This window comes from Jaculus jaculus, chromosome 1 (assembly GCF_020740685.1).
Source record: "Jaculus jaculus isolate mJacJac1 chromosome 1, mJacJac1.mat.Y.cur, whole genome shotgun sequence".
Classification (NCBI taxonomy): Eukaryota; Metazoa; Chordata; class Mammalia; order Rodentia; family Dipodidae; genus Jaculus; species Jaculus jaculus.
This window is the reverse complement of record NC_059102.1, coordinates 122,726,983-122,750,750: the sequence shown is the minus strand read 5'-3', so window position 1 is coordinate 122,750,750 and position 23,768 is coordinate 122,726,983. Positions and strand designations below refer to the sequence as shown.

The 23,768-nt window shown below is 41.7% G+C and overlaps 1 protein-coding gene across 2 annotated transcripts; it reads right to left on the bottom strand.

Moving 5' to 3' along the window:
* Nucleotides 1-1,271: 1,271 nt before the first annotated feature.
* Nucleotides 1,272-22,380, bottom strand: Znf483 (zinc finger protein 483). 2 transcript variants are annotated; one of them, XM_045141867.1, is made up of 6 exons: nucleotides 22,253-22,380; nucleotides 18,914-19,436; nucleotides 16,245-16,330; nucleotides 13,957-14,083; nucleotides 12,462-12,557; nucleotides 1,272-6,376 (listed from the first exon to the last, which is right to left on the bottom strand). In XM_045141867.1, exons 2-6 carry the CDS (start codon nucleotides 19,299-19,301, stop codon nucleotides 4,854-4,856), a joined length of 2,220 nt encoding a protein of 739 aa, XP_044997802.1. In that variant the 5' UTR covers nucleotides 19,302-19,436; nucleotides 22,253-22,380; the 3' UTR covers nucleotides 1,272-4,853. The 2 variants fall into 2 exon arrangements, with proteins under 2 accessions (XP_044997802.1, XP_044997803.1); XM_045141868.1 differs by lacking the exon at nucleotides 22,253-22,380 and adding an exon at nucleotides 22,077-22,133.
* Nucleotides 22,381-23,768: the final 1,388 nt, after the last annotated feature.

Genomic DNA, 23,768 nt, shown 5'->3' with positions numbered 1-23,768 from the left:
ACTTAAAAATTGTGGAAAAGTATTTCAAAAATCCACAAGACAAAATATTACATTATTTAACAATTTTGCTCAGAATATACATGAGCAAGTGACATATTTCTCACATGATATATATTTCTATTATCAAAGATCAGTTTATTCAAAATTTGAAAATTTTTCAAGTATTATTTTAGATTTAGATGAATTGTTTTAAGACACCACCCAAGGAAAACCGTGAGTATGTTTTGTCTCAAAGAACATCCAAATTTATAAAGAAAAGTCAATTCATTGCCTAAAATCTCAAACTCATGACAGTTTTTGTTTTGTTTTTTGTTTGTTTTTCAAGGTAGGGTCTTGCTCTAGCCCAGGCTGGCCTTGAACTCACAGCAATCCTCCTACCTCTGCCTCCCAAGACTGCTAGGATTAAAGGCATGCACCACTATGCCCAGCCAGATGTGTTTTTGACATAATTTCCCACCTGTCAAGGAGTTTCAGATAGATTAGTTTATCATAATGATGGAACTCTAGCAATATTGTCTAAAGACAAGCTATATCAGCATTTTAAAGAGATAATTTTCCTCATTGCTTTATTCATGCTGAAAATGTTCATTTTCTGAAGCAGACTCTCAGAGAGAGAAAGATAGAGAGACAGAGAGAGAAAGAAAGACACACTAAAGCTCTTCAGTACAGATGTGCAAATGCCATGGAACCAATGAAACAGAAAAACACGTCTTGTGTTGTTGATCAGATTGTCTGGATGATTCATGACATTAAGTTTTCCTGTGCTAGAAAACCTAATTAAGATTCCTTTGAGACAAAAAGTCTTGCAAATTCTATGCTAAGTGAGATAAGCCAGGAAAATTTGTATTATACAGTCGTTTTGTGAGGTATTAAGATGAGCCAGATTTGTAGAAAAGTAGGATGATGATGACCTGGAGTTTGGGAGAGGAGAAAATGGAGAATTGTTGTTTCATGAGTTGAATGTGGAATGACAGAAAGTTCTAGAGAGGTCAGTGATGGCTGCACAAACATTTACTTAATACCATGAAACTGAACAAAGAGAGGCCAACATGGTTAACTCTGTTACACTTGTTTTACATTAAGAATTCTAAGATGAATAAAGTGAATTCACCTACAGAAGCCTTGTCATATCATGTGACCCAAAATAAATTGCTCCTATAGAAACCCATTAGGAAACTTTTTTTTTTTTTTTTTTTTTTTTTTCCGAAGTAGGGTCTCACTCTGGTCCAGGCTAACCTGGAATTAACTCTGTAGTCTCAGGGTGGCCTTGAACTCGTGGTGATACTCCTACCTCTGCCTCCTACCTCTGCTGGGATTAAAGGTGTGCGCCACCACGCCCGGCTTCATTAGGGAACATTTTTTAAAATAAGGCCTTTGTTTTAAAATGTGTCACAGGGCTGATTTTAATGCTCAACATAAACAAGTAAAAAGTATTAAATGAAACTTTAACAAACAGTTCTATGAGGAGTAAGTAGTTTAAAACTTTTGATGACCTAACTTAATCCAAAAATAAATTTAAGTATGTGAATGAGAGGCCAGATTGGACCTCAGGCAGCTGTATTTGTTCTTTTCTCTTTTTAATATTTTCATGAGAGAGAGAGAGGCAGATAGACAGAAAGAGAGTAATCATGGGTGTACCAGAGCCTCCTACACTGCAAATGAACTCCAGATACATGAGCACCTTTGTGCATCTGGCTGTATGTGGGTACTAGGAAATCAAACTCAGGCTGTGAAGCTTTGCAAGCAAGCACCTTTAACCACTGAGCCATCTCCCCAGCCCCTGCTTATTCTTGATAAGCACTTTGCAGCAGGGCTTGTGTCTTCCCTCTCTAGTTAGTACACAGAGCTACAAAGCTCAGACTGGATGAATGACTTGTATCCAGATAAAGAACTTGTAACTCAACTAACAATCCTCCAACTTTTAAGTGGAGAAAAGATTTGAATAAACATTTTACCAAACAAGATATATGAAAGGCTAAATATCACATAATTGACAAGTCATCAGGAAAATGAAAATTACAACCACAAAGAAATGCTACTTCAACCACCAGGGTGACTACGATTTAAAAAGTTTAGAATTTAAAACCTGTTAAAATTTATAATGTCACCACTTTGGAAAGCAACTTGATAGTTTCTTAAAAAAGTTAAACAAAAAAATCACTATATGGCCTAGCAACTCCACCCATAGACACCTAACAAAAGAATTATAATAATTGTACACAGACTTATACATTAATGTTTCACAGTATTGTTCCTTACAAAAATGGAAGGGGAAATGAACCCAAATGTCCTTTCAAGGATAAATGGATAAAGTATCCATATGACATAATATTATTTACCACTAATCAATTAGAATGTCCTAACAGTAAGAATGAATGTATGCAATGACATTTGTAAACTTAAAAACATGCTAAAAACCAATATAAAATGTCTAGAAAGGGACAATCTATAAAGTAGATCTGGGGTCAGAGATGAGAAGGGAGTATTGTAAATGGGAATAGGATTCCCAGTAAGTACTCCAGTAAACTTGTTAGCATTCACTGGTTATACACTTGAAATATTTTTGATCATGCTATTAATCCTTCAGTAAAGTCAGGAAGTTCGTGTTTTGAATTTCCAACCAGTATTAGAATAAAACATTCTTTTAGGAAAGTTGGGGATCCTAACCAGTGAACCTTCTCAAGAATAGTTTTATGTATTTAATTTTCTAATCAATTATATCCTTTCAGAAAAGTCCTGAAGCCAGTATATTCTCAGAAGTCATTTTCCTTTCACAGCTATCATGTGTTTGATTGGTCCATTCAATAATACTTATGCAGAACAATTTATGACACATCTATATCTGAATTTCAGGCTTTGGAAAGAGTGGGGAAGGAGGCACCAGGAAGCAACCAAAGCCTTATATCCAGAGGTAGCATTTCAAACCTAAGCACATTCAATCACAAGTGTTCCTGAGTCCTTAGATCAGCATTAAGAATCCTCCACACCCATAGGCCCCAAGTTTTCTAAGTTAGCTCTCTTTTTATGAGATGATTCAAATTTCAGCCTTAGGATCTTGTTTATATACCATGGTTCAGCCAGTGAGGCCCCTAGGGAACCCAATGACCCGAGCTCCAGACTGACTCACTTAGGGTCTTCAGTTCCTTTGGCAGTTAGAGTTATTACTTAGACTCCAGAGAATGAATTTCTTTTTGGGTGGTGTATGCACATGCATGTGTACTTGTGGTGATGACCCCAGACACTTGCCTGTGGTGGGGGTCAATTGCCTGCAGTGGCCAGAGTAGAATGCTGGGTGTCCTGGTCCACTGCTTTCCCACGCGGTCTTGTTTGCAGCTGGAGTCTCTTTTTACTGATTCTGGAGCTTGTGGAGCTCCAATGCTTCCCTGGTCTCCTCTCCCCTGTGGGAGCCTAGCTGTTTTACATGGGATCTGGAGATTTGAACTCAGGCAGTCTCAGGCCCCGTGTTTACGCAGAAAGTGCACTTAACTGATGAGTCTTCTCTCCAGCCCTCAAATTTTTGTAATATCCACCAATACCCGCATATTCCGCTCCTTTGATTTCTAATCTCACAGAAGAAAATATAACTAAAGCTTATTTCTGTGATAATTCTACATTCTTTTCCTGAATTTACTAGTTATCAGTGGAGTCTCTTTAGATTTTAGTGTACCATATTCTCCAGATGGTAGAGGATCAAAACATTACATTATAGAGGGAAAGTCAGATTACATGTAAAAGAAAACTTGGCAAGAAAGAGTAGACACCCCAACTAAAGGTGGCAGACATTACCCAGGACTAGGTGAGCATTCTGTGGCCAGTCTTTACGTTTAAATGCAAACTGTGATTTTCTTTTAAACATGAACTTTCCTATTTTTTTAAATAGTGACTCCACCATGCTAACTAAAATATGTCTAAGGGCCTAATCTGACTCCGTCTAATATCTTCTTACTTTTACTATACAAACTGCTTATACTGCAATTAAAGGAAGCTGTGCAAAGGAAAAAAGAAAAAGAAAACTATAATTCCATTTTACAAAATAAGAATCTATCTGCCTGAATAGCTACTTCTAGTTTTTTTCCCCATTCTATTTTCCTAAGACTGTTAATCTCACGGCTGAGTTGGCTCAGGTCCAAGTTCTCTGGATTCTCAGTTCACTTAGGCAATATCCAAAAGATAAATAAATTGGGGTAACTTGTATAATTATAACATTCCCTGAAGGCAAACTTGACTGAGCTTCCCTGACCTGTTGCTATTTATCACATTCTAGGGATTCCTACATCAAACATTCAAAATGTATACCACAGAAGTCCAATATCTTACAAGACAGTAGTCTATTAGATAAGCAAGAGAATTCCAGTGAATCAAAATATACTCAAATTATTTTTACAGCATCAGAAATACCAACAAACACCTGGCAATCATTAATCCCATCTCTTCATTCTATTAGTAAATAAATTGCAATTCAGAAGGGTCAGATGATTTGTAGGAGGTAATATAGTGAATTGGTTGGCAAACTGGGACAGAAACTAGATTATGAGTCAAGTTTTTTTCCATCATACTATATGGCAGTGGAAGGGGAGCTAAAGAGGGAAATTGAAGATGGTTCTAAAAGGCCAAATCTAAGTTTGGCCTTTTAGAACCACCTCACTTCACATGCTTTCTTTACTTCTATGTGACCTTACTAACTCTAGTTGTATCTTACCAGCCTCACAGCAGGGGGAGAGGGGATAGGAAGAATTATCTTGTTTGACAACCTACTGAAGGTGCAGCTACTAATCAACTCTGGTAGTTTGTATCCCAAGTTTTTAATAAAGGCACAATCTGGACTAATCTCCCTTTCCCTCAACCACCAAGAATTATTTTTTAGAGTGAGATGCCTGATGTTTCTTAAGACTCAATTGACCTTTAAATATCTTACGACATATATCACATTCGTAGACTGTACTTCTAGTGTGAAGTTTTACGTGTTCTGCAAGGCTGGTGCTCCGACTAAAGGCTGTTCCACAATGCTCACATTCATAGGGCTTCTCTCCAGTATGAACTCGGAGATGTTTATTAAGAGATGAACTCTGGCGGAAGTTTTTCCCACATTCTTTACATTTGTATGGGTTCACACCAGTATGACTTCTCTGATGACGACTGAGGAGGGAACGGGTAGGGAAAGCTTTCTCACACTGTTTACACTTATAGGGTTTCTCTCCTGAGTGAAGTCTTTGATGGTAAATGACAGTGCTAAAATGGCTAAAAGTCACTCCACAATCTTTACACAAATATGGTCTCTCGCCGGTGTGAATCCTCTGATGTCGGGTAAGGCAAGAATTCTGTCTGAAGGCTTTCCCACAATCACCACACTTATATGGCTTCTCCCCAGTATGGATTCTCTGATGTTTGGCAAGGGAAGAGCTATGGCTGAAGCATTTCCCACACTCATGACATTCATATGGTTTTTCTCCAGTATGAATTCTCTGATGTTGAACAAGTGAGGAACTATCACTGCATAGTTTCCCACAGTCTTTACACACAAAGGCTTTTTCTCCAGTGTGAATTTTTTGATGTTTAGTGAGGGAAGCAATCAAAGTGAAACCTTTTCCACAGTCATCACACTTGAAGGGCTTTTTTCCACTGTCAGTTCTGGGAGGTGGTGTGAGTGATGAACTACTACTGCTCAGTGCAGTTCCACATTCATTGCACATGGAGGGTTTCTCTCCAGTATCAGTTCTATTTTTGGTGAGCGAGTCAAAGCCTTTTCCACATTTCTTACACTTGAGGGTTTTTCCTCCAGTCTCAGATCCCTCATCTTTATTTGAGGTTGTGTCTTGGTGTAAATTCTTCTTACGGCATTTTCCACATTTAGAACTTTTCTTCTTTAGAGATGAGGTTTGAATAAAGTCTGCCCCACATTTACTGCATTTCTGAGTTTTATCCGCTAAATTTATTTTCTGACGTTTCATCTGTTCAGTAAGATTTGAAGAGTCACTTGGATCCTTCCCACCTTCACTGCATTTCCGTGACTTTTCTGCACTATGTTCTTTGCGGTTTGGAACAAGATCTGAATGAAAGCTGAATGGTTTCTTGCTTTCTTTATATTTTCCAGACTTCTTTAAGTAGGCTCCCAGATGTTTGGCTTTGTCATAAGTTTGCTTGACATTCTTTCCAGAGGGGCTCTTTTCGGAGTCAGTTTCTTCACCCTTATGATCTCTCCTGTGAGCTTTCTTCTGTGCGGCTGTTCCTCGCTTGCTGTAGTCTTCCTTGGATCTGCCGTGACATTTCTGGAATTCTGCCATTAAGCCATAACCATCATCCTTGAAGCAGCTTTCTATTATTTTCTCCAAAGTGAAGCCATCCATAAAATCATTCAGTTCACTTCTAGGCTCATTCTCTAAAATAAATACCAAATAGAGTATCTGTTTTCAATAAAGGAAGGGGCTATATTTTGGACTGAAACAGGAACACAGTTATGTTATAGGAACAGACTTGGATAGTTCTCACTTTGAGCTTTATACAACAGAGAGAAAGGTAATGTAGAAAAATAAGATGAATAGAGAGTCTAGGAAAAATGTTGAAAATGAAAAGTTGGTGCTTTATAGTAAGACATTTAAGTTCTCACATTATTTCCAATTCCCATAATACATTCAAACCTATTCTCCCTATATCCAAATTTTCTCTTTTCAAAAAAGTAACAGACATGAACACAAAATGGTCATATACTTACCAAATGCCAGTTGTTTTTATTTTTGCAGCAGGGGGAGGAAAAGAGAGAGGGAAGGAGGAGGAGGAGGAAGATGAGGAGCTGGTAGCAGGGACAGAGAATGAATGAATGCTCCAGGGCCACTTACTATTGCAAGCAAACTCTAGATGCATGTGCCACGTTACTTTGTTCATGTGGTTTTATATGGGTGCTGGGGAATCAAACCTGCACTGGCAGCTTTGCAAGCAACCACCTTTAACTACCACACCATCTCCCCAGACTCCAAATGCCAGTTTAAAAAAAAAATTTTTTTTTGTTCATTTTTATTTATTTATTTGAAAGTGACAGAGGGAGAAAGAAGCAGGCAGACAGAGAAAGGGAGAGACTGGGCCCGCCAGGACCTCCAGCCACTGTGAACGAACTCCAGATGCGTGCGGCCCCTAGTGAACCTGGCTAACGTGGGTCCTGGGGAAGCGAGCCTCAAACCAGGGTCCTTAGGCTTCACAGGCAAGTGCCTTAACTGCTAAGCCATCTCTCCAGCCCCAAATGCCAGTTTTTATACCAAGCATTTATATGCATTGTTTGACTTAATCTTCATAACAACCTAAGTTAGTAAATCCTCTTCTACTTGTTTAATGACAGTCACAAATGGGCACTCAGAGTGTAAGTAGCTTGCTAAAAGTCACATGTACTATTAGTGGTAAGGGCAGATTTTTAATGTGACATCATGCCTGTGCTTTTGGTTCCTACCCTACACAGCCACCTCCTCAAAGCAGACAAGCAGACCAATTTTATAGATAGGGTCAGTCACATCACTGATGAACTGTACTACCTATGTTAAGCTTCCAAAGACAAAACTTGGCCCACACCTAAGGATATTCTAAGCAGTCAACCATTTCCTGTCCTTCCTACATGGCAGCACTTTCAAACTTTTTGTTTTAAAACTTCATACCCCCTAAAATGCAATTCTCCAGGGCTCTCACTATCACAGAATCACAGGTTCAAGTCCTACCACCAACATGGTGCTTTTTCCAATGCCATATGCTGAGTGTATTTTTCTTAGAGCTTTGAATTCATTTATTAGCCCTAGCATTCATGCTGGGCTTTAATCACCAGGTCACACAATCACTTTAAGACTATTTTCAGCATGCCAGGCGTGGTGGCACAAACCGTTAATCCCAGCACCTGGGAGGCAGAGGTAGGAGGACTGCTGATAGTTCAATGCCAGCGTGAGACTACATAGTGAATTCCAGATCAGCTTGGGCCACAGCAAGACCCTACCTCAAAACAAAAACAAAACAAAAAAAGATTGTTTTCAGCACACATGTATAAAATTCAAAATCTCATTAACCAGATGTTATATGAATTTTCTTGTAGAATTTTTCCATGTAGTTTAGATTATAAAAAAAAAATATGTAATTGCTTTTTTGATTTATAATTATTTCCCATCTCACTGGGGATTCTTCAAAAGGAAAATTTTTTATTAGTTACATGATAATACATTACATATATTTTAATTCATTTCCTTTATTAAATTAAGTTTACCAAACAATGTTTGTAGAGTTAGGGATGTAGTTTGGTGGTAGAATGCAGGCTTAGCTTACAGGATGTGTAACTGGGCTGGGGAGATCGCTCAGCAGTTAGAGGTGCTTACTTGCATATATAAGGAAACAGATTTAATCCCTAGTACATGTGTGTATATATCCCTTACAAGTCATAAGAACAAAATTACTGAATCAAAAGGTTGGAAGAAAGTTGGGCATGGTGGCTCATGCCTTTAATCCCAGCATTTGGGAGGCAGAGGTAGGAGGATTGCCATGAGCTTTAGGCCACCCTGAGACTACATAGTGAATTCCAGGTCAGCCTGGGCTAGAGCGAGACCCTACCTCAAAAAAAAAAAAAAAAGGTTGGAAGGTTATACTACCGTATACAATGTCTACACACCTCAATACCCTGATCAATACTCTTTAAGTATTTGCAAATTTGATTCAAAATAGTACTGCTGCTTTAAAAATAGCTATTTTGTTCATGATTAATGACTCTGAACTGTTTTTCATGTTCACAAGTCATGTACATTTTTCAATTTTACCAGTTATCTGTTCAAGTTGTTTGTCCATTTTTCTAAAATACTTAGTGCTAGTTCATTACTGATTTGTATAAGCTTTTAAAAAAGTTGTGGTATTTTATAATCATGGAAAATGTTAATAAAAAATTTTAATTTAACAAAATAAAAATAATAAAATATCAAAAATAAATAAATAAATAAACAGCGAAACAAAAAAAAAAAGTTATGCTTATGAGACATGATACCTCTACCACATCTTCCAGGGCCCAGGAGAAATGCAGGGGAAGTACTGACATAATCCTGTTCATATTGCCCCAGGTTGATGGTGATCAATTAAAACCTACCAAAACAGAAATCCAGAGGTTCCAGAGAACACTAAATCAGGCTACCAACAGGCCAGCCATCTCTCAGGGAACATTGGAGAAGAGGGGCAGAAAGACTATAAGAGACATAGAATGGGGAGGAATATCTGGAGGCATTGTCCCCCACTACTCCACAGGGACTGACTGAGGCATTCATGACTACACAGTGAATACTATAACTCCACTGGGTTAATGGGAGCTAGAGCAAGGAAATATCAGAGAAAACCCTCTTATAATTTATATAAAATTAAAGAAAAAAGATCAACAAAAACTTAAGGCTTTGATTCTGCCTTTTTTAAAAAATTGTTTTTTTAAGGTGGAGTCTCACTCTAGCCCAGGCTGACCTGCAATTCACTACATAGTCTCAGGGTGGCCTTGAACTCAAGTGATCCTCCTACCTCAGCTTCCTCAGTACTGGTATTAACGGTGTGTGCCACCATGTCTGCCCAATTCTGCTTTTTCTCCAATATAAATGACTTTTTTTTTTTTTTTTTTTTTGAGGCAAGCCCAATAGACTGGCCTTTTCTTCATGTGAAAGAGCGAGAGTCAGACAGAGAGGGAGAGAACTGGTGTGCCACAGCCTCCAGCTACTGCAATAGAACTCCAGATGCATGCACCACCTAGTGTACATGTGCAACCTTGTGCACTTGGGTCACCTTGTGCATCTGGCTTATGTGGGACCTAGAGTTGATCATGGGTCCTTAGGCTTCACAGACAAGTGCCTTAACTGCTAGGCCATCTCTCCAGCCCATAAGTGACTTTTTAAAAAACATCTACGTGTTGCTTCCTTTAGACAAATATCTTGGGGCAGGATCATATTTTGAAAACAGTGCTACCAACAGTGCAAGACATTTTTGGAATTACTCTTTAAATGCTGCTTAAAGCTGAGTATGGTAGTCATGCCTGTAGTTCCAGCACTCAGGAGAACAGCCATGATTTTGAGGACAGTCTGGGTTACAGAGTAAATTCCTGGTAAGCCTGGGTTATGATGAGACCATGCTTCACAAAATAAAGTGTTGTTGGGAGATGGAGAAATGGCTCAGCAGCTAATGGCATTTGCTTTCAAATGCTGCTGGCCTGGGTTCAATTTCCCAGGACCCATGTAAAGCCAGACACAAAAAGTAGCACACAAATCCAATGTTTGTTTGCTGTGGCAGGAGGTCCTAGCACCAATGCATCATGTGCACACACATAAACACACAAGCAAATAAGTAAATAAAAAAATGTTTTAAAAGTGATGCTTACATATAATAAGACAATTTTTGTCTTTTACTCATGTAACTATGTTGGAAGCAGCTAGAAGGTCAACTAAAATGAATGTTTTAGAAGAAGGAATAGAGCTGGGCATGGTGATGCACACCTTTAACCCCAGCACTTGGGAGGCCAAAGTAGGAGGATCCCTGTGAGTTTGAGGATGGCCTGAGACTACATAGTGAATTCTAGGTCAGCTTGGACTACAGTGAAACCCTACCTCGAGAGGAAAAAAAAGAAGCTGGAATGGAACAAGATTTGGGGGTTTTTTATGAGGCAGGGTCTCACTCTAGCCCAAGTTGATCTGGAATTCACTCTGTAGCCTCGGGGTGGCTTTGAACTCACAGTAATCCTACCTTGGTCTTCCAAGTGCTGGAAAGGCATGCACCACTCTGCCTGGCCAGAATCCACAAATATTTAATTCAAATATTTATATATGAGCATCTTATTTTCTTTTACCAAAAAAAAAAAAAAAAAAAAAAAGCAACTGCTATAGATTTCTACTGGATGAACTACTTATCTTTCCAGACTAAATTCAAAGGCTACTATATACAGCTGCACCTTGTCTTAAATGGTGTTGTTTCTTGATAAAACCATTGTTAGTGAGTGTGTGTGTGTGAAGGCCAGAAGTCAACAGATGTCTTCCTCAGATGCTCTCAACCTCACTTTGGAGACAGTCTTGCGCAGTGCCTAGAGCTCACTGATTTGGTTAAATACAAGCTAACCACCATGCTCTGAGAATCCTCCTATCTCTGCTTCCCTGGCTCTAGTGTTCCACGTGCACTACCATCTCATCTAGAATTTTACATGAGAGCTGGGGATCTGAACTCAGGTGCTCATGTTTATATAGCAAACGCTTTGCCAACTGAACCATTTCCCCAGCCCCTGTACTGGCTTTTAAACCCAAGGTAATTTGATAATCAACATGCTGACTGTTGCTGCCCAGCCTTCCAAGAATAACAGATCACATACTGCTAGTCCGGGAAGACGGAAATTCACAATACAAAGTAGTTTCTACTGAATTATGTATCACTTTTCCACTTCAAAACATCAAAACAGCCAGGCGTGGTGGTGCATGCCTTTAATCCCAGTACTTGGGAGGCAGAGGCAGGAGGATGCCATGAGTTTAAGGCCACCCTGAGACTACATAGTAAATTTCAGGTCAGCCTGGGCTACAGTGAGACCCTACCTTGAAAAACTAGAAAAAAAAAAGTCAAAATATCTAAGACAAACCATTGTGGGTGCATTTCTACAGCTCATTATATGTAGCATTATTATGTCATGCACTATACAACTAGCATTTGTTTAGTTTATGTCTCATTTATAAAAATGAGCCTCTCAGATTTCCTCACATGGGGAGACAGTGTGACAGGCGCTGCTGCTATAGCACATCTACCACGGTTTTCACACCAAGGCTACTTTCCACTATTCTTCCATCAATGGAAGGGGTACACAGACACCTAGCTCCATTTTGTAAGATAAAAACTCCTCTCTGGGCTGCAGAGATGGCTTAGCGGTTAAAGCACTTGCCTGCAAAACCAATGACCCAGGACCCACATAAGCCATATGCTCAAGGTGGCAAATGCATATGGAGCTCATCTGCAGTTGCTGGAGGCACTGGCATGCCTATTCTCTCACTCTATCTGCCTTTTCTCTCAAATAAAAGAAAAAAGCCAGGTGTGGTAGCACATGCCTGAAAAATAAAAAAAAAAAAGGAAAAAGAAAAAAAATACCAACTAACTATGACTCAAGGGCTCCTTTACGGCTTTGCCTAAACTGTGACTTGTCCTTTATATTAAGATTCCTCCTCCCCAATCCCTTCATTCAAGGTGGTTACCCTGCACCATCCGGACAGCTCTCTCTGCATTTTTCTCCACTAGAAATGTTCTCCAACAAATTTCTGGCAAGGTTATTCACAATCTGGCATCTACTTTTCAGAGGAACCAAACTAACAAGTATCTCCATTAGAAAGCACATTCCAGAAGGCAAGAGATCTTTTCTAATTAATCATCTTTAAATTTTTATCAGGCCTACTTAAAATTTCAAAGGTTTTTCTCAACTGACTTTAAACAACTATTTCATTTCCTTACCAACTCACCAGGTCTGGGGCTTTTTGAAATTTCTTTTTCCAGCAGCCTTGGCAACTTAACCCACTTTAGCTGAGAAATCAAATCTAATTTGGAAACTGGAACTCCTGTTGAGAGAAAAGAATGGAAAATGATTGTTTGTACACAGAACAAAGTTGTCCTAACACTCATATGCTGGTTCTCAAGATAAAGATGCCATCCAATCCACAAATATCAATAATGGAATTTGGGGAGGAAACAGGAAGGCATAACACCAAGACAAGATAATGCTCCACATTTCCACTTTAATGATGCAAAGGCTTTTATTTTTTTATTTTTTATTTTTTGGTTTTTCAAGGTAGGGTCTCACTCTAGCCCAGGCTGACCTGGAATTCACTATGGAGTCCTCAGGGTGGCCTCGAACTCACAGCAATCCTCCTACCTTTGCCTCCCGAGGGCTGGGATTAAAGGCGTGCGCCACCACGCCCGGCTAAGACATATATATATATATATATATATATATATATATATATATATATATATATATATATATTTATTTATTTATTTATTTATTTTGGTTTTTTGAGGTAGGGTCTCGCTGAAGCCCAGGCTGACCTGGAATTCACTATGGAGTCTCAGGGTGGCCTCGAACTCACAATCCTCCCACCTCTGCCTCCCGAGTGCTGGGATTAAAGGCATGCGCCACCACGCCCGGCATTATATATATTTATTTTTTAAGAGCATTCTTTAGAAGAAACATTGTAGAAAACACATTTTTAGGATCCCCCCCCTTTTTTTTACAAGGTAGGGTCTCACTCTACCTCAGGCTGACCTAGAATTCACTATGTAGTCTCAGGGTGGCCTCGAACTCACAGTGATCCTCCTACCTCTGCTTCCCAAGTGCTGGGATTAAAGGTGTGCGCCACCATGCCCAGCTTTTAGGATCCTTTTCTATTGTGGCCTTTGAGGCAGGATTTTACTCTACTCCAGGCTGGCCTTAAACTCCCAGCAAGGATGCTTTTTAATTTTTTTTTTTTTTAGAGGCATGTATGTGTAATGTGTGTGCATGTGTCATTGTATGTATGTGGAACTATGTGTGGGTAGGGACACGTGCACATGTGTGTATGGAAGCCAGAGGTTATCATCAGGAGTCTTTCTTAGTCTATTTTGTTTTTTGAGACCGGGTCTCTCCCTGAACCCAGAGCTCAATATTCAGCTAGTCAATCTAGCCAGAATACTCTGAGGAGCTGCCTGTCTCCTCCTCCTGAGTGCTGGGACTACAGACACATGCTGTCATGCCTGGCATTTCTATGGGTGCTAGGGATTTAAACTCATATCCTTTGATGTGCAGCAAATGCTTGACCCACTGAGCAATCTTCCCAGCTCTAGTCTATTTTTAGGATTAGTTATCTCAGGTCTCAGATGCCCAGCAGAAATATGGTTAAAGTACTTCACATAGCATTAATCTTGCAATAACAAGGGACAATGCTGTACCCAGCTTAGATCATGAAGAAAAGATGCTTTTACCCAAAAATTCTAGGTCCTTTAGGTTTTCCAACAGCACTTCCTTATATAGCTCCTTCTGGGAAGGGTCCAGCTTCTTCCACTCTCCTCTGGTAAAGTTCACAGCCAGCTCCTTAAATGTTATGGGTTCCTAGAACACAAAACACAAGTCCTTTGCACTGAAATCATTCTCAGGTAGACTGTAAGGATTCAGATATGGTAATAAGATAGGAAGTAATGTTTTTTTTTTTAATTTTATTTATTTTATTTGGGGGGGGAGGAGAGACTGTGACTATGAATTGGCGTGCCAGGGCCTCCAGCTGCTGCAAATAAATTCCAGAATGCGCCACTCTGTACATCTGGCTTTACATAGGTACTGAGGAATCAAACCCAGGAAGTAAGTCAAGCTTTGCAAGCAAGCACCTTTAACTGCTGGGCCATCTCTCCAGTCCTGGAAATAATCATCAATGTGCATGTGGTTGAATTATTGAACCTAGGGCCTTGTGTACGTTAGGCAAGTGCTCCTCCACTAGCCTATATCCCCAGCCCTCTTCTTAGTCTTTGTTTTAACAGACAGAGTCTGTTATCTAGGCAAGGCTCCGAACTTGTAATCTACCTACCTTAGCCTCCCAAGTAGCTCATGCCCAACCAGTCCAGGCAAGATTTTAAGCATTTCAAAGCAATTAACATAGTTTTAAATGTATATATTATAAATATCTAATCAAATCATTTGAAAGCTTGATAAATTTTTAACAAAGTTTGTGCATTTTTATGATAGTTACTAGTAATGCTTTACTAAGTAGTGCAATGAATTTTTATTTTTAATTCCTGTGCCCAATTTTGGAGTTGAGAGGGTTGTTGGTAATAAATGTATGATGTACACTTAAAAAAAAAAAAGAATTTCCAAGCAAGCTATAGATTAGCTATTATACACCTCTTACAAGAAATGTGGGTACTGAGCTGGAGAACGGCTTAGTGGTTAAAGCATTTGCCTGCAAAGCCAAAGGATCCTGTTTCTACTCTCCAGGACCTACATAAGCTAGATGTACAAAGAGGCGCATGCATCTAGAATTCCTTTGCAGTGGCTGGAGGCCCTGGTGTGCAAATTTTCTCTCTCTCTGCTTCTTTCTCTCTCTCAAATAGATAAATAAAATAAAAATTTTTAAAAGAAATATGGGTACTGTTAAATACTATCCAAGAATTCTCTAAAATGTCTAACACTGACCAAATTAACCCTACCACACTGATTTTTTTTTAAATTTTTTATTTATTTATTTGAGAGTGACAGACACAGAGAGAAAGACAGATAGAGGGGGAGAGAGAGAATGGGCGCACCAGGGCTTCCAGCCTCTGCAAACGAACTCCAGACATGTGCGCCCCCTTGTGCATCTGGCTAACGTGGGACCTGGGGAACCGACCCTCGAACCGGGGTCCTTAGGCTTCACAGGCAAGCACTTAACCGCTAAGCCATCTCTCCAGCCCTTTTTTGGTTTTTTTGAGGTAGGGTCTCGCTCTAGCCCAGGCTGACCTGGAATTCACTATGTAGTCTCAGGGTGGCCTCAAACTCATGGCAATCCTCCTACCTCTGCCTCCCAAGGGCTGGGATTAAAGGCACATGCCATCATGCCCGGTGATTACTTACCCTCTTACTGACATTGTGAGCACTACTTTAAAAAAAATGTATTTTATTGAGCCAGGCAAGGTGGTACACACCTTTAATCCCAGCTCTTGGGAGGCAGAGGTAGAAGGACTGTTGTGAGTTTGAGGCCATCCTGAGACTACATAGTGAATTCCAAGTCAGCCTGGGCTAGAGCAAGGCCCTACCTTGGAAAAAAAAAAAAAAGAGAAAAATTTTATTTATTTGACAGAGAAAGTAGTAGATAGGAAAAAAGGCAATGGGTGTGCCAGGGCCTCTAGCCACTGCAAACAAACTCCAGTTGCATGTGCCACTTCATGCATCTGGCTTTACATGGATATTGGGGAATAGAACATGGGTCCTTAGGCTTTGTAGGCAAGCACCTTAACCACTGAGCAATCTCTCCAGCTCACGAGCACTACTTTTTATTTTTCCATACCACCTAGGTAAAGATGCTCTTTATCATACTAGGAAAACATTTTATTCCCAACTCACTCATTTTATCAGTAACTGCTGGATTTTACTAAATGCTTTTGTTTAGTATCAGATTTGTGGCATAGTCTGTGAACCTGATACAGCATGTAAGCAAAGAATGTAAGTTATCTTGATTGTTTTTGTATCTGTTTGTTACCAAGAGCTCAGTTTTCATTGAAGAATGAAAACCAGTGAAACTTACACTGGGTGCAGTATTTGGAATAACAGCCATCATCTTATCTTCTCCTGTGTCCTCTTGGCAAACAGCAGACTCTTGAGTGGTCAGATCTAGGAAAGGGAAAAAATTCTGATCTCTGATAGTTCCCACAACCCCCTTCTTGGATTGGATCAATATACCAGACTGGCTCACAGGACACAATTTGCTTCAGTTCACCCACTTATCATACCAATGACACGTGGACAGCCAGATGGGAAAGCTCACAGCTTTAGAAACTGGCGGTGGCCAGGACACTCCTGCATAGAAACTTTCTATCCTTAACATGTTCAACTACCTGGAGGTACTCTCAAAGTTGTCCTTTAGGGGGGCTTTTAAGATGACTTTATAATGTAGACATGATAAATTCAATCTTCAGAGATCAGCTCAACTTTCAGCTCTTCTCCTCTTAAAATGAGTCCCAACCCTCTAAGCTGCAAGATTGTTCCCCTGGAAACAAAGTCCTATCAGGTGGTTATTTCATGGCTCCCCTAAGAGTCACTTGAACAAATGCAGGATGGTTGCAAGGGGTTTATTATCAAATGATCTTTTCAACTCTGAAGCCCACAAATACTTCCTTCCTTCCTTCTACAACCTCTCAGCTTTAGAATACTTGTACAGTAATGAATTTTTGAGTATTTCTAATTGACAGCATGTATTAACAAAAGCTACTGGGCAAAAAGAAAACTGTTTCATTTCATGGTCCTAGTACAATGCCTTGTTCAAGTGTCACCCAAAGTGAAGGCACCAAAGTGGCCTCAAGAACTGACTGAGCATCTGCGGTCAGCAGCAGATTTCTACAGCAAAGAAGCTAAAGAGACATCGCTGTGGTATGTAGAAAGAGAAACAGGAGCGGAGGTTTCAGGTTAAGTGGAGCGGTGGGAGACATCACTGAGATCTACAAGCTGGGAAAACAGCCAAGTGGCTAGGAGGAACCTGAACTCTTAAAAAGTCCAAATGCATTCAACATCCTCAGATGCCAACAAGCTCCTTTTCAAGAAAGAAAAAGTATTTTTCCTGTCACAATTTACCTTTTTATAATAAATATTTTAGTGAGCTTAAACAATCATTTAAAATTATGTAATTAAAGTCTTAAGTGGGTTAATTTAAGGAAACTGTTCTTCCTTATAAAATACAGGCAAATGATTCTTTATGGCAAGGACCTTTATACAGAGGTCACAATTTTGAGGAAGCACCTTGTGGCACTGACAGACAGTATTTAACAAGGAGTTCTAAGACAGACAGGGAAATAAGTGTTTACTTCCACAGACTCAATTTGTGGTCACACAGCTATTTGATTTGTGTAAAATGATTTGTCACCCCAACATGGTGCTGTTCCACAATTAGCCCATCTAAAAGGCCCTTATAATACAGAATTGATCAAAAATATATTGTGAGATACAACGGTTTCCTTAAATTATCCTATCTTTGATTATATAATGTCTCAATTTTCAGTCTTTTTATTTATTTATTTATTAATTAAATTTAGAGACAGAGAGAGAACTGGCATGCTAGAACCTCAGCCACTGGAACTTCAGACACTTGCGTTACCTACTGGGCATGTGCGACCTTGGGCTTGCCTCACCACTGTGCATCTGGCTTAGGCTGGATCTGGAGAGTCAAACATGGATCCTTAGGCTTCCCAGGCAAGCACCTTAACCACTAAGGCATCTCTCCAGCCCAAGTCCCAACCCCCGCGACCCCCCCCCCCCCCCGCGGTAGGGTTTCACTCTAGTCCAAGCTGGCGAATTTACTATGTAGTCTCAGTGCAGCCTCAAATTCACAGTGATCCTCCTACCTCAGCCTCCCAAGTACTGAGATTAAAGGCGTGCACCACCATGCTCGGCTCTCAGTCTGCTTTTTTATTACAACCTTTATGCATCTGTGCATGTGGGCACATGGTTGTTGCCAAGTGTCTTTTTCTTTTCTTTTTTGGTTTTCTGAGGTAGGGTCTCATAGCTCAGGCTGACCTAGAATTCACTATGTAGCCTCAGGGTGAACTCATGGTGATCCTCCTACCTCTGCCTCCCAAGTGACAGGATTAAAGGCATGTGCCACCACGGACAGCTTTCAAGTGTCATTTTCAGTCACTCTCCCATTTTCTTGAGATGGTGTCTCTCACTGAATAGAAGCTCACCAATTTGGCTATTAGCAAGTGAGCCTCAGGAATTCTCTCTCTCCCCCACCACAGAATTGGGATTACAATGTGTGTAACACTGTACCTTATGTGGGTGCTGGGGATCTGAACTCAGGTCCTCATGCTTGCCCAGCACTTTTCTACTGAGCTGTCTTCCCAGCCCTAATTTACAACCTTAAGGATACCTTCTTAGCAGCTTGAAGGATTTACTTGTTTTTGAGGCAAGCCCAACAGACTGCCTTTTTTTTTTTTTTTTTTTTGGAGAAAGTGAGCAAGTGAATTGGCATGCCAGGGCTTCCAGCTGCTGTAATTGAACTCCAGAGGTGTGCATCACCTTGTGAACGTATGGCCTTATATCACCTGTGCATCTGGCTTACATGGGATCTGGAGAGTCAAACATAGGTTCTTAGGCTTCACAGACAAGCACCTTAACCACTAAGCCATCTCTCCAGCCTGAGGGGTTTCCTTTTATACCTTGGAATGATCCTCCCCACCTCCCTGCTTCATCTGCAACTCTCACCTTCGTTTTCCTCAAGTGTTTGGGTCAAATCTTCAATCAGTGTCACCACCTCCTCATTGTTCTCAGGATGTTGCGACTTTACCCAAATCCTTGTCTCCCCAGGCAAAACCGTCAGGAACTGCTCAAACACTAACAGTGCTAACATCTGCTCTTTGGTGTGAATGTCGGGTCTCAGCCACTGCATGCAGAGATCCCAGAGCTGACTCAGGGTTTTCCTGGGCCCCTCCTCTTGTGAGTAACAAAACCACCTGAACTTTCGCCTGAAAAACTCTGGATCAGCAGCATCTCTTCTTAAATTTGTTTCTTGGTCCCCAAGAGTATCCACTCCAGGGACCCTGCTTTGTTCACTTGGTGCCCAAACTGTAGGCTCTGGGAAGATGGCTGCCATCTTGTTCAAGAACACTGTGCTACTAGCAGGAATCTAGTCCCCTCTAAACTATTTGATATCAGTAGGGTCCACTAATAAGCACTATACACAGCAAACTATCAGGTGTTCCAGGAATCCGGTTATGTCTTGCAGAAACTGTCAAGAAGAAATATAAGCAAAACAAACTGTTAATTCTGAAAATATTGGTTTGGTCTATACATATATAATATATATTTGATATACATGTACATATTACATATGATATATACATATATACACACATACATACACACATATTTTCATACATTCAGAAACCCAGGATGGTCCTGCTCAACCAACTACTCTATAGGAAGGGGGTGTGGTGATTTAATTCAGGTGTCCCCCATAAACTTCAGTGTTTTGAATGTTAGATTCCCAGCTGATAGAGATTTGGGAATTAATGCCTCCTGGAGGCAGTGTATTATTGGGGGTTTATGGGTATTATAGCCAGTGTCCCCTTGCCAGTGTTTGGCACACTCTCCTGCTGTTATTGTCCATTTAATGTTTGCCAGGAGATGCTGTCCACCCTCTGCTTATGCCAACATTTCCCCCTGGCACGATGGAGCCTCCCCTCGAGTCTGTAAGCCAAAATAAACCTTTTTCCCCACAAGCTGCTCTAGGTCAGGTTACTTCTGCCAGCAATGCACACCTGACTGCAATGGGGGGGTCGGAATTCAAAGAAAGAAAAAAGAAAAGGATTGCTTTCTTTATATATCAAAAGCTGATGCTGGGCGTGGTGGCACACGCCTTTAATCCCAGCACTCGGTAGACAGAGGTAGGAGGATTGTCATGAGTTCGAGGCCACCCTGAGACTCCATAGTGAATTCCAGGTCAGCCTGGGCTAGAGTAAGACCCTACCTCGAGAAAAAAAAAAAAAAAAAAAAAAAAAAGGCTGGAAAGTTGAATTAAATAGGGTAAAAAACAGTTACTTCAAACTTACTCATAAAATTTATCAGAGGGGCTAGGGAGATGGCTCAGTGGCTAAAGCCTGTTGGCCTGGGTTCAGTTCCCTACCTAAATGCACAAAGTGGTGCATGTAAAGGGAGTGTGTTTGTAGTACCAAGAGGCACACCATTCTCTCTCTCCTTAGAAATAAATAAATATTTTTAAAAATTATCAAAAAAAAGTCTCCTATTTAAAGGGATACAGACACAAATCTATTAAACAAGCCCTGCCCTCTCTCAATGGACAGCCTTCCCACCAGTTGCTCAACTCAGAAACCTGACTTTGTAGTTCATGATCAAATCTCTTTCCTGTTACTTTTCACATCATAGCAACGTTATTTCCTAAGACTCTCTCCACCCCACCACACTTAAGCTGTTCAATCTGCTCTTGGGCTACAGCCAGAGGTTTCTTCTATTACTCAAAAAGGTGATCCTGTTAGTCCCCTCCTTGTACCCCTCCACTGGTCAGCCTCCTAAGACAAGGTCAATGCAGAGGGCCCACAGTAAAACCTAGAGGCATGCCTAGATGACCTTCACCTACTGAATAGTATTAGCCAGCCACAGAGCAATAATACCACACCACCACCACCACCACCACCACCCCTTCAGCCCTTTGTACCAGAGCTATTATTTCCTCTCCTCTCTTTCCTTGGAATGGCTACCTTCTTCCTTCTGCCAAATCTTTTTCCTTTTAAGTTCATATTTTATTTTTATTTATGCATTTGAGAGAGAGGGAGAGAGGATGAGCGTGCCAGGGCCTCCACACTCCTGCGCCACCATGGGCATCTGGCTTACATGGGTACTGGGGAATTGAACCTGGGTCCTTAGGCTTCTCAGACAAACGCCTTAACTATTAAGCCATCTCTCCAGCCCGTGCCAAGCCTTTTTTCATTCTTCAGTACCTGACCTCTAGGGCTAGAGCCATGGCTCAGTGCTAGAACACTTGTCCAGCATGTGGGCTAGCCTTGGGTTGAATTTCTAGCAACTGCACCTTGCCCCTTTTCAACTGTCTCCACTCTCTCGGATCCAAAAATGCTCCTCTGCACCCAGCCTGACCTGTGACGAATTCACTCCACAATAACTAGGCATCTACAATGAGATGGAGATGGGGGCAATATAGCCAGGAATCCACAGGTCAGGCACCTGGGGCCGAGGAAACGAAAAACCGGAGATGTACCAGTATTGTTCAAGGGAGAGAACACCGCAATTAGCATAGCAATAATAACCTGTGTCAGAGCACACGCTACGGGCACGCAGTAACTGAGTCCTTTGCTAAATATTAGGCTCCACAATGCACCTGGCGCCGCGCTGCGCCCCTGGTACCCCGCGGTGAATAAGACACGCGGTTGCATCTCCAGGTTGCTTTCAGGAGAGGCTTTGTGAAAATGTGACGCAGCCACAGGTTTTCAACCCGGGGTTGAAAAGGAGCGGCGATTTTTGCCCGCTGGCAACGCTTGGAGCCCTCTTCGGTTATCAGACCTGGGAAGGATGGACGGATGATACTGGTTTCTGGGAGACGCAGCCAGGGGATGCTGCTATCACACACATCCTACCACACAGCCACCCATCTGCCCTCACAAACCCAGCAGGGAACTATCCCGTCCCAAACGCCGGCAGCTGGCGAAGTTTTGGAGCCCTGGGCGCACGGAGGCATGGAGGAGCGGAGGGCTCGGTCGGGCAGGGGAACGCCTGCCCCGCAGCCGCGCACTGGCCAGCTCGCTCAGCGGCTCCGGGTCCCACTGTCCCCGGAGGCCGCCTGCTCGAACCCGCGGCCCGCGCAGCTGCAAAACCAGGGGCCCGGGACAGCCAATACCTGCACCCGCATCCGCAGCCAGCTGCACCGCAATGAGCTTCCAGAACCTTGTCCCGCAGCAGCTGCGCGCGCAAGCCCGCGGGAGCCACTGCGCCTGCGCAGAGGTTCAGAACTACGAATCCCGGGGTGCGCTCCCCCCGCTATCCGAAAGTTCTGTGCTTTCCATAGGCTCCTACCTGGCCTGTTGCGCATGGTCACTGGGAAGCGGCCGGGGGCTCAGCTGCAGAATTATTGCTGCGCCAGAGGCCTAGAGGCCTAGAACCCTCTCGGATTTTCAGCTCTATGCGGCTGTCTCCATGGCAACCTCAAACCATCCTCACTTTCTCCCATCATTCCTTCAAATCCAGTGGGAAAAATCCACCGCAGAAGCATTAGCGCCGCATTCAAGGCAAACCATAATTAACATCACAACTGAATTAAATTATCTTCTGACTTCTACACCTGCCACCGTGATTCAAAGGAAAACACCATCAGACTCTGCCGGCGCTGTTGCAATAACTTCTCGGTTTCATCCTGCTTCTCTAGCCCGTTCTCCACACCACAGCTGCACAGACGGTTAAACAGCAAACATACTGTTTCCTTCGTCTGCCTAAAACCCTGTTGAAGCCTTCTCATTTTAGGGTAAAAATGCTGCCTTTATAGGAGCCTACAAGGCCTGATGAAATCTAGCCACCTACACTTCTTGACCTCCTCTCCCACTTCCCTACTCCAGTCATGATGCTACCTCCCTGTTCCTCCGACTGGAGTGGGACTTCTGGTTGGGACACTGTTCTCCCAGGGTGCCTCTTGGCCCGTTCTCCCACCCGTGCAGATCTAACCAATAAGCTCTCCCACCACACCACTTAAACTGGAACTCCATCCAACTGTTGTTTCCCCATGAACCCTATCACATAACTTTCTTGTTAATTACTTAGGCTATCTTCACGTGCATATAAGCCCCAGGAGGATAAGATTTATTATCTGGCTTGTATGTTCTGCTTCTGGGCTCATACTAGTATCTACAGTAGTGACTGTACTGTGTTCCATAGATACACGTTGAATATATGAATGGGTGTTTGCATAGACAAATTTCCAAATGATTGCTTGAAGAGCTCTGTATTAGTTACTTTTTCATCGCTGCCATCAAATACCTGACAAGAAGCAACTTGAAGAAGGAAGGATTTATTTCAATTTACAATGTAAGGTTCCAGTCCTTTGTGGCGGAGGAGTGGACAAAGGTGCTTTAGCTGGTCACACACACTCCACTCCACACTGAGGAAGCAGAATCTGGTGCTGACACACTCATTTTTATACAGTCGAGGGCCACAGCCCACCTCAGCTAACCTAATCACGATAATCCCACACAGGTGTGCTCAGGGACTAGTTGCTTAGGTGATTCTAGGTCCTGTTAAGTTGGTAATCAATATGAACTATCATCACAGGCTCTAAGAGTGAGTATACACTTTGAGGGATGGAGCTTGGAAAGACATTCCTGACTAAATGAGTTGGCCCTGAAACTTTAAAAGGTCAGGGCAGGCTCAACTTAATGAACCACTAAGGTCATCTCATGGGCAGCAAGGTGAGTGGAGGAAATGGTTGCCTGGCGGTCAAGAAGATCCTATCCAAGTCCCAAGCTTAATGGCCTGCCTTTTCCTGAAACTTCTTTGGGCCAGATGAAGGGATAAGTGACATCAGGAAAGAAGTTAGAGAAGG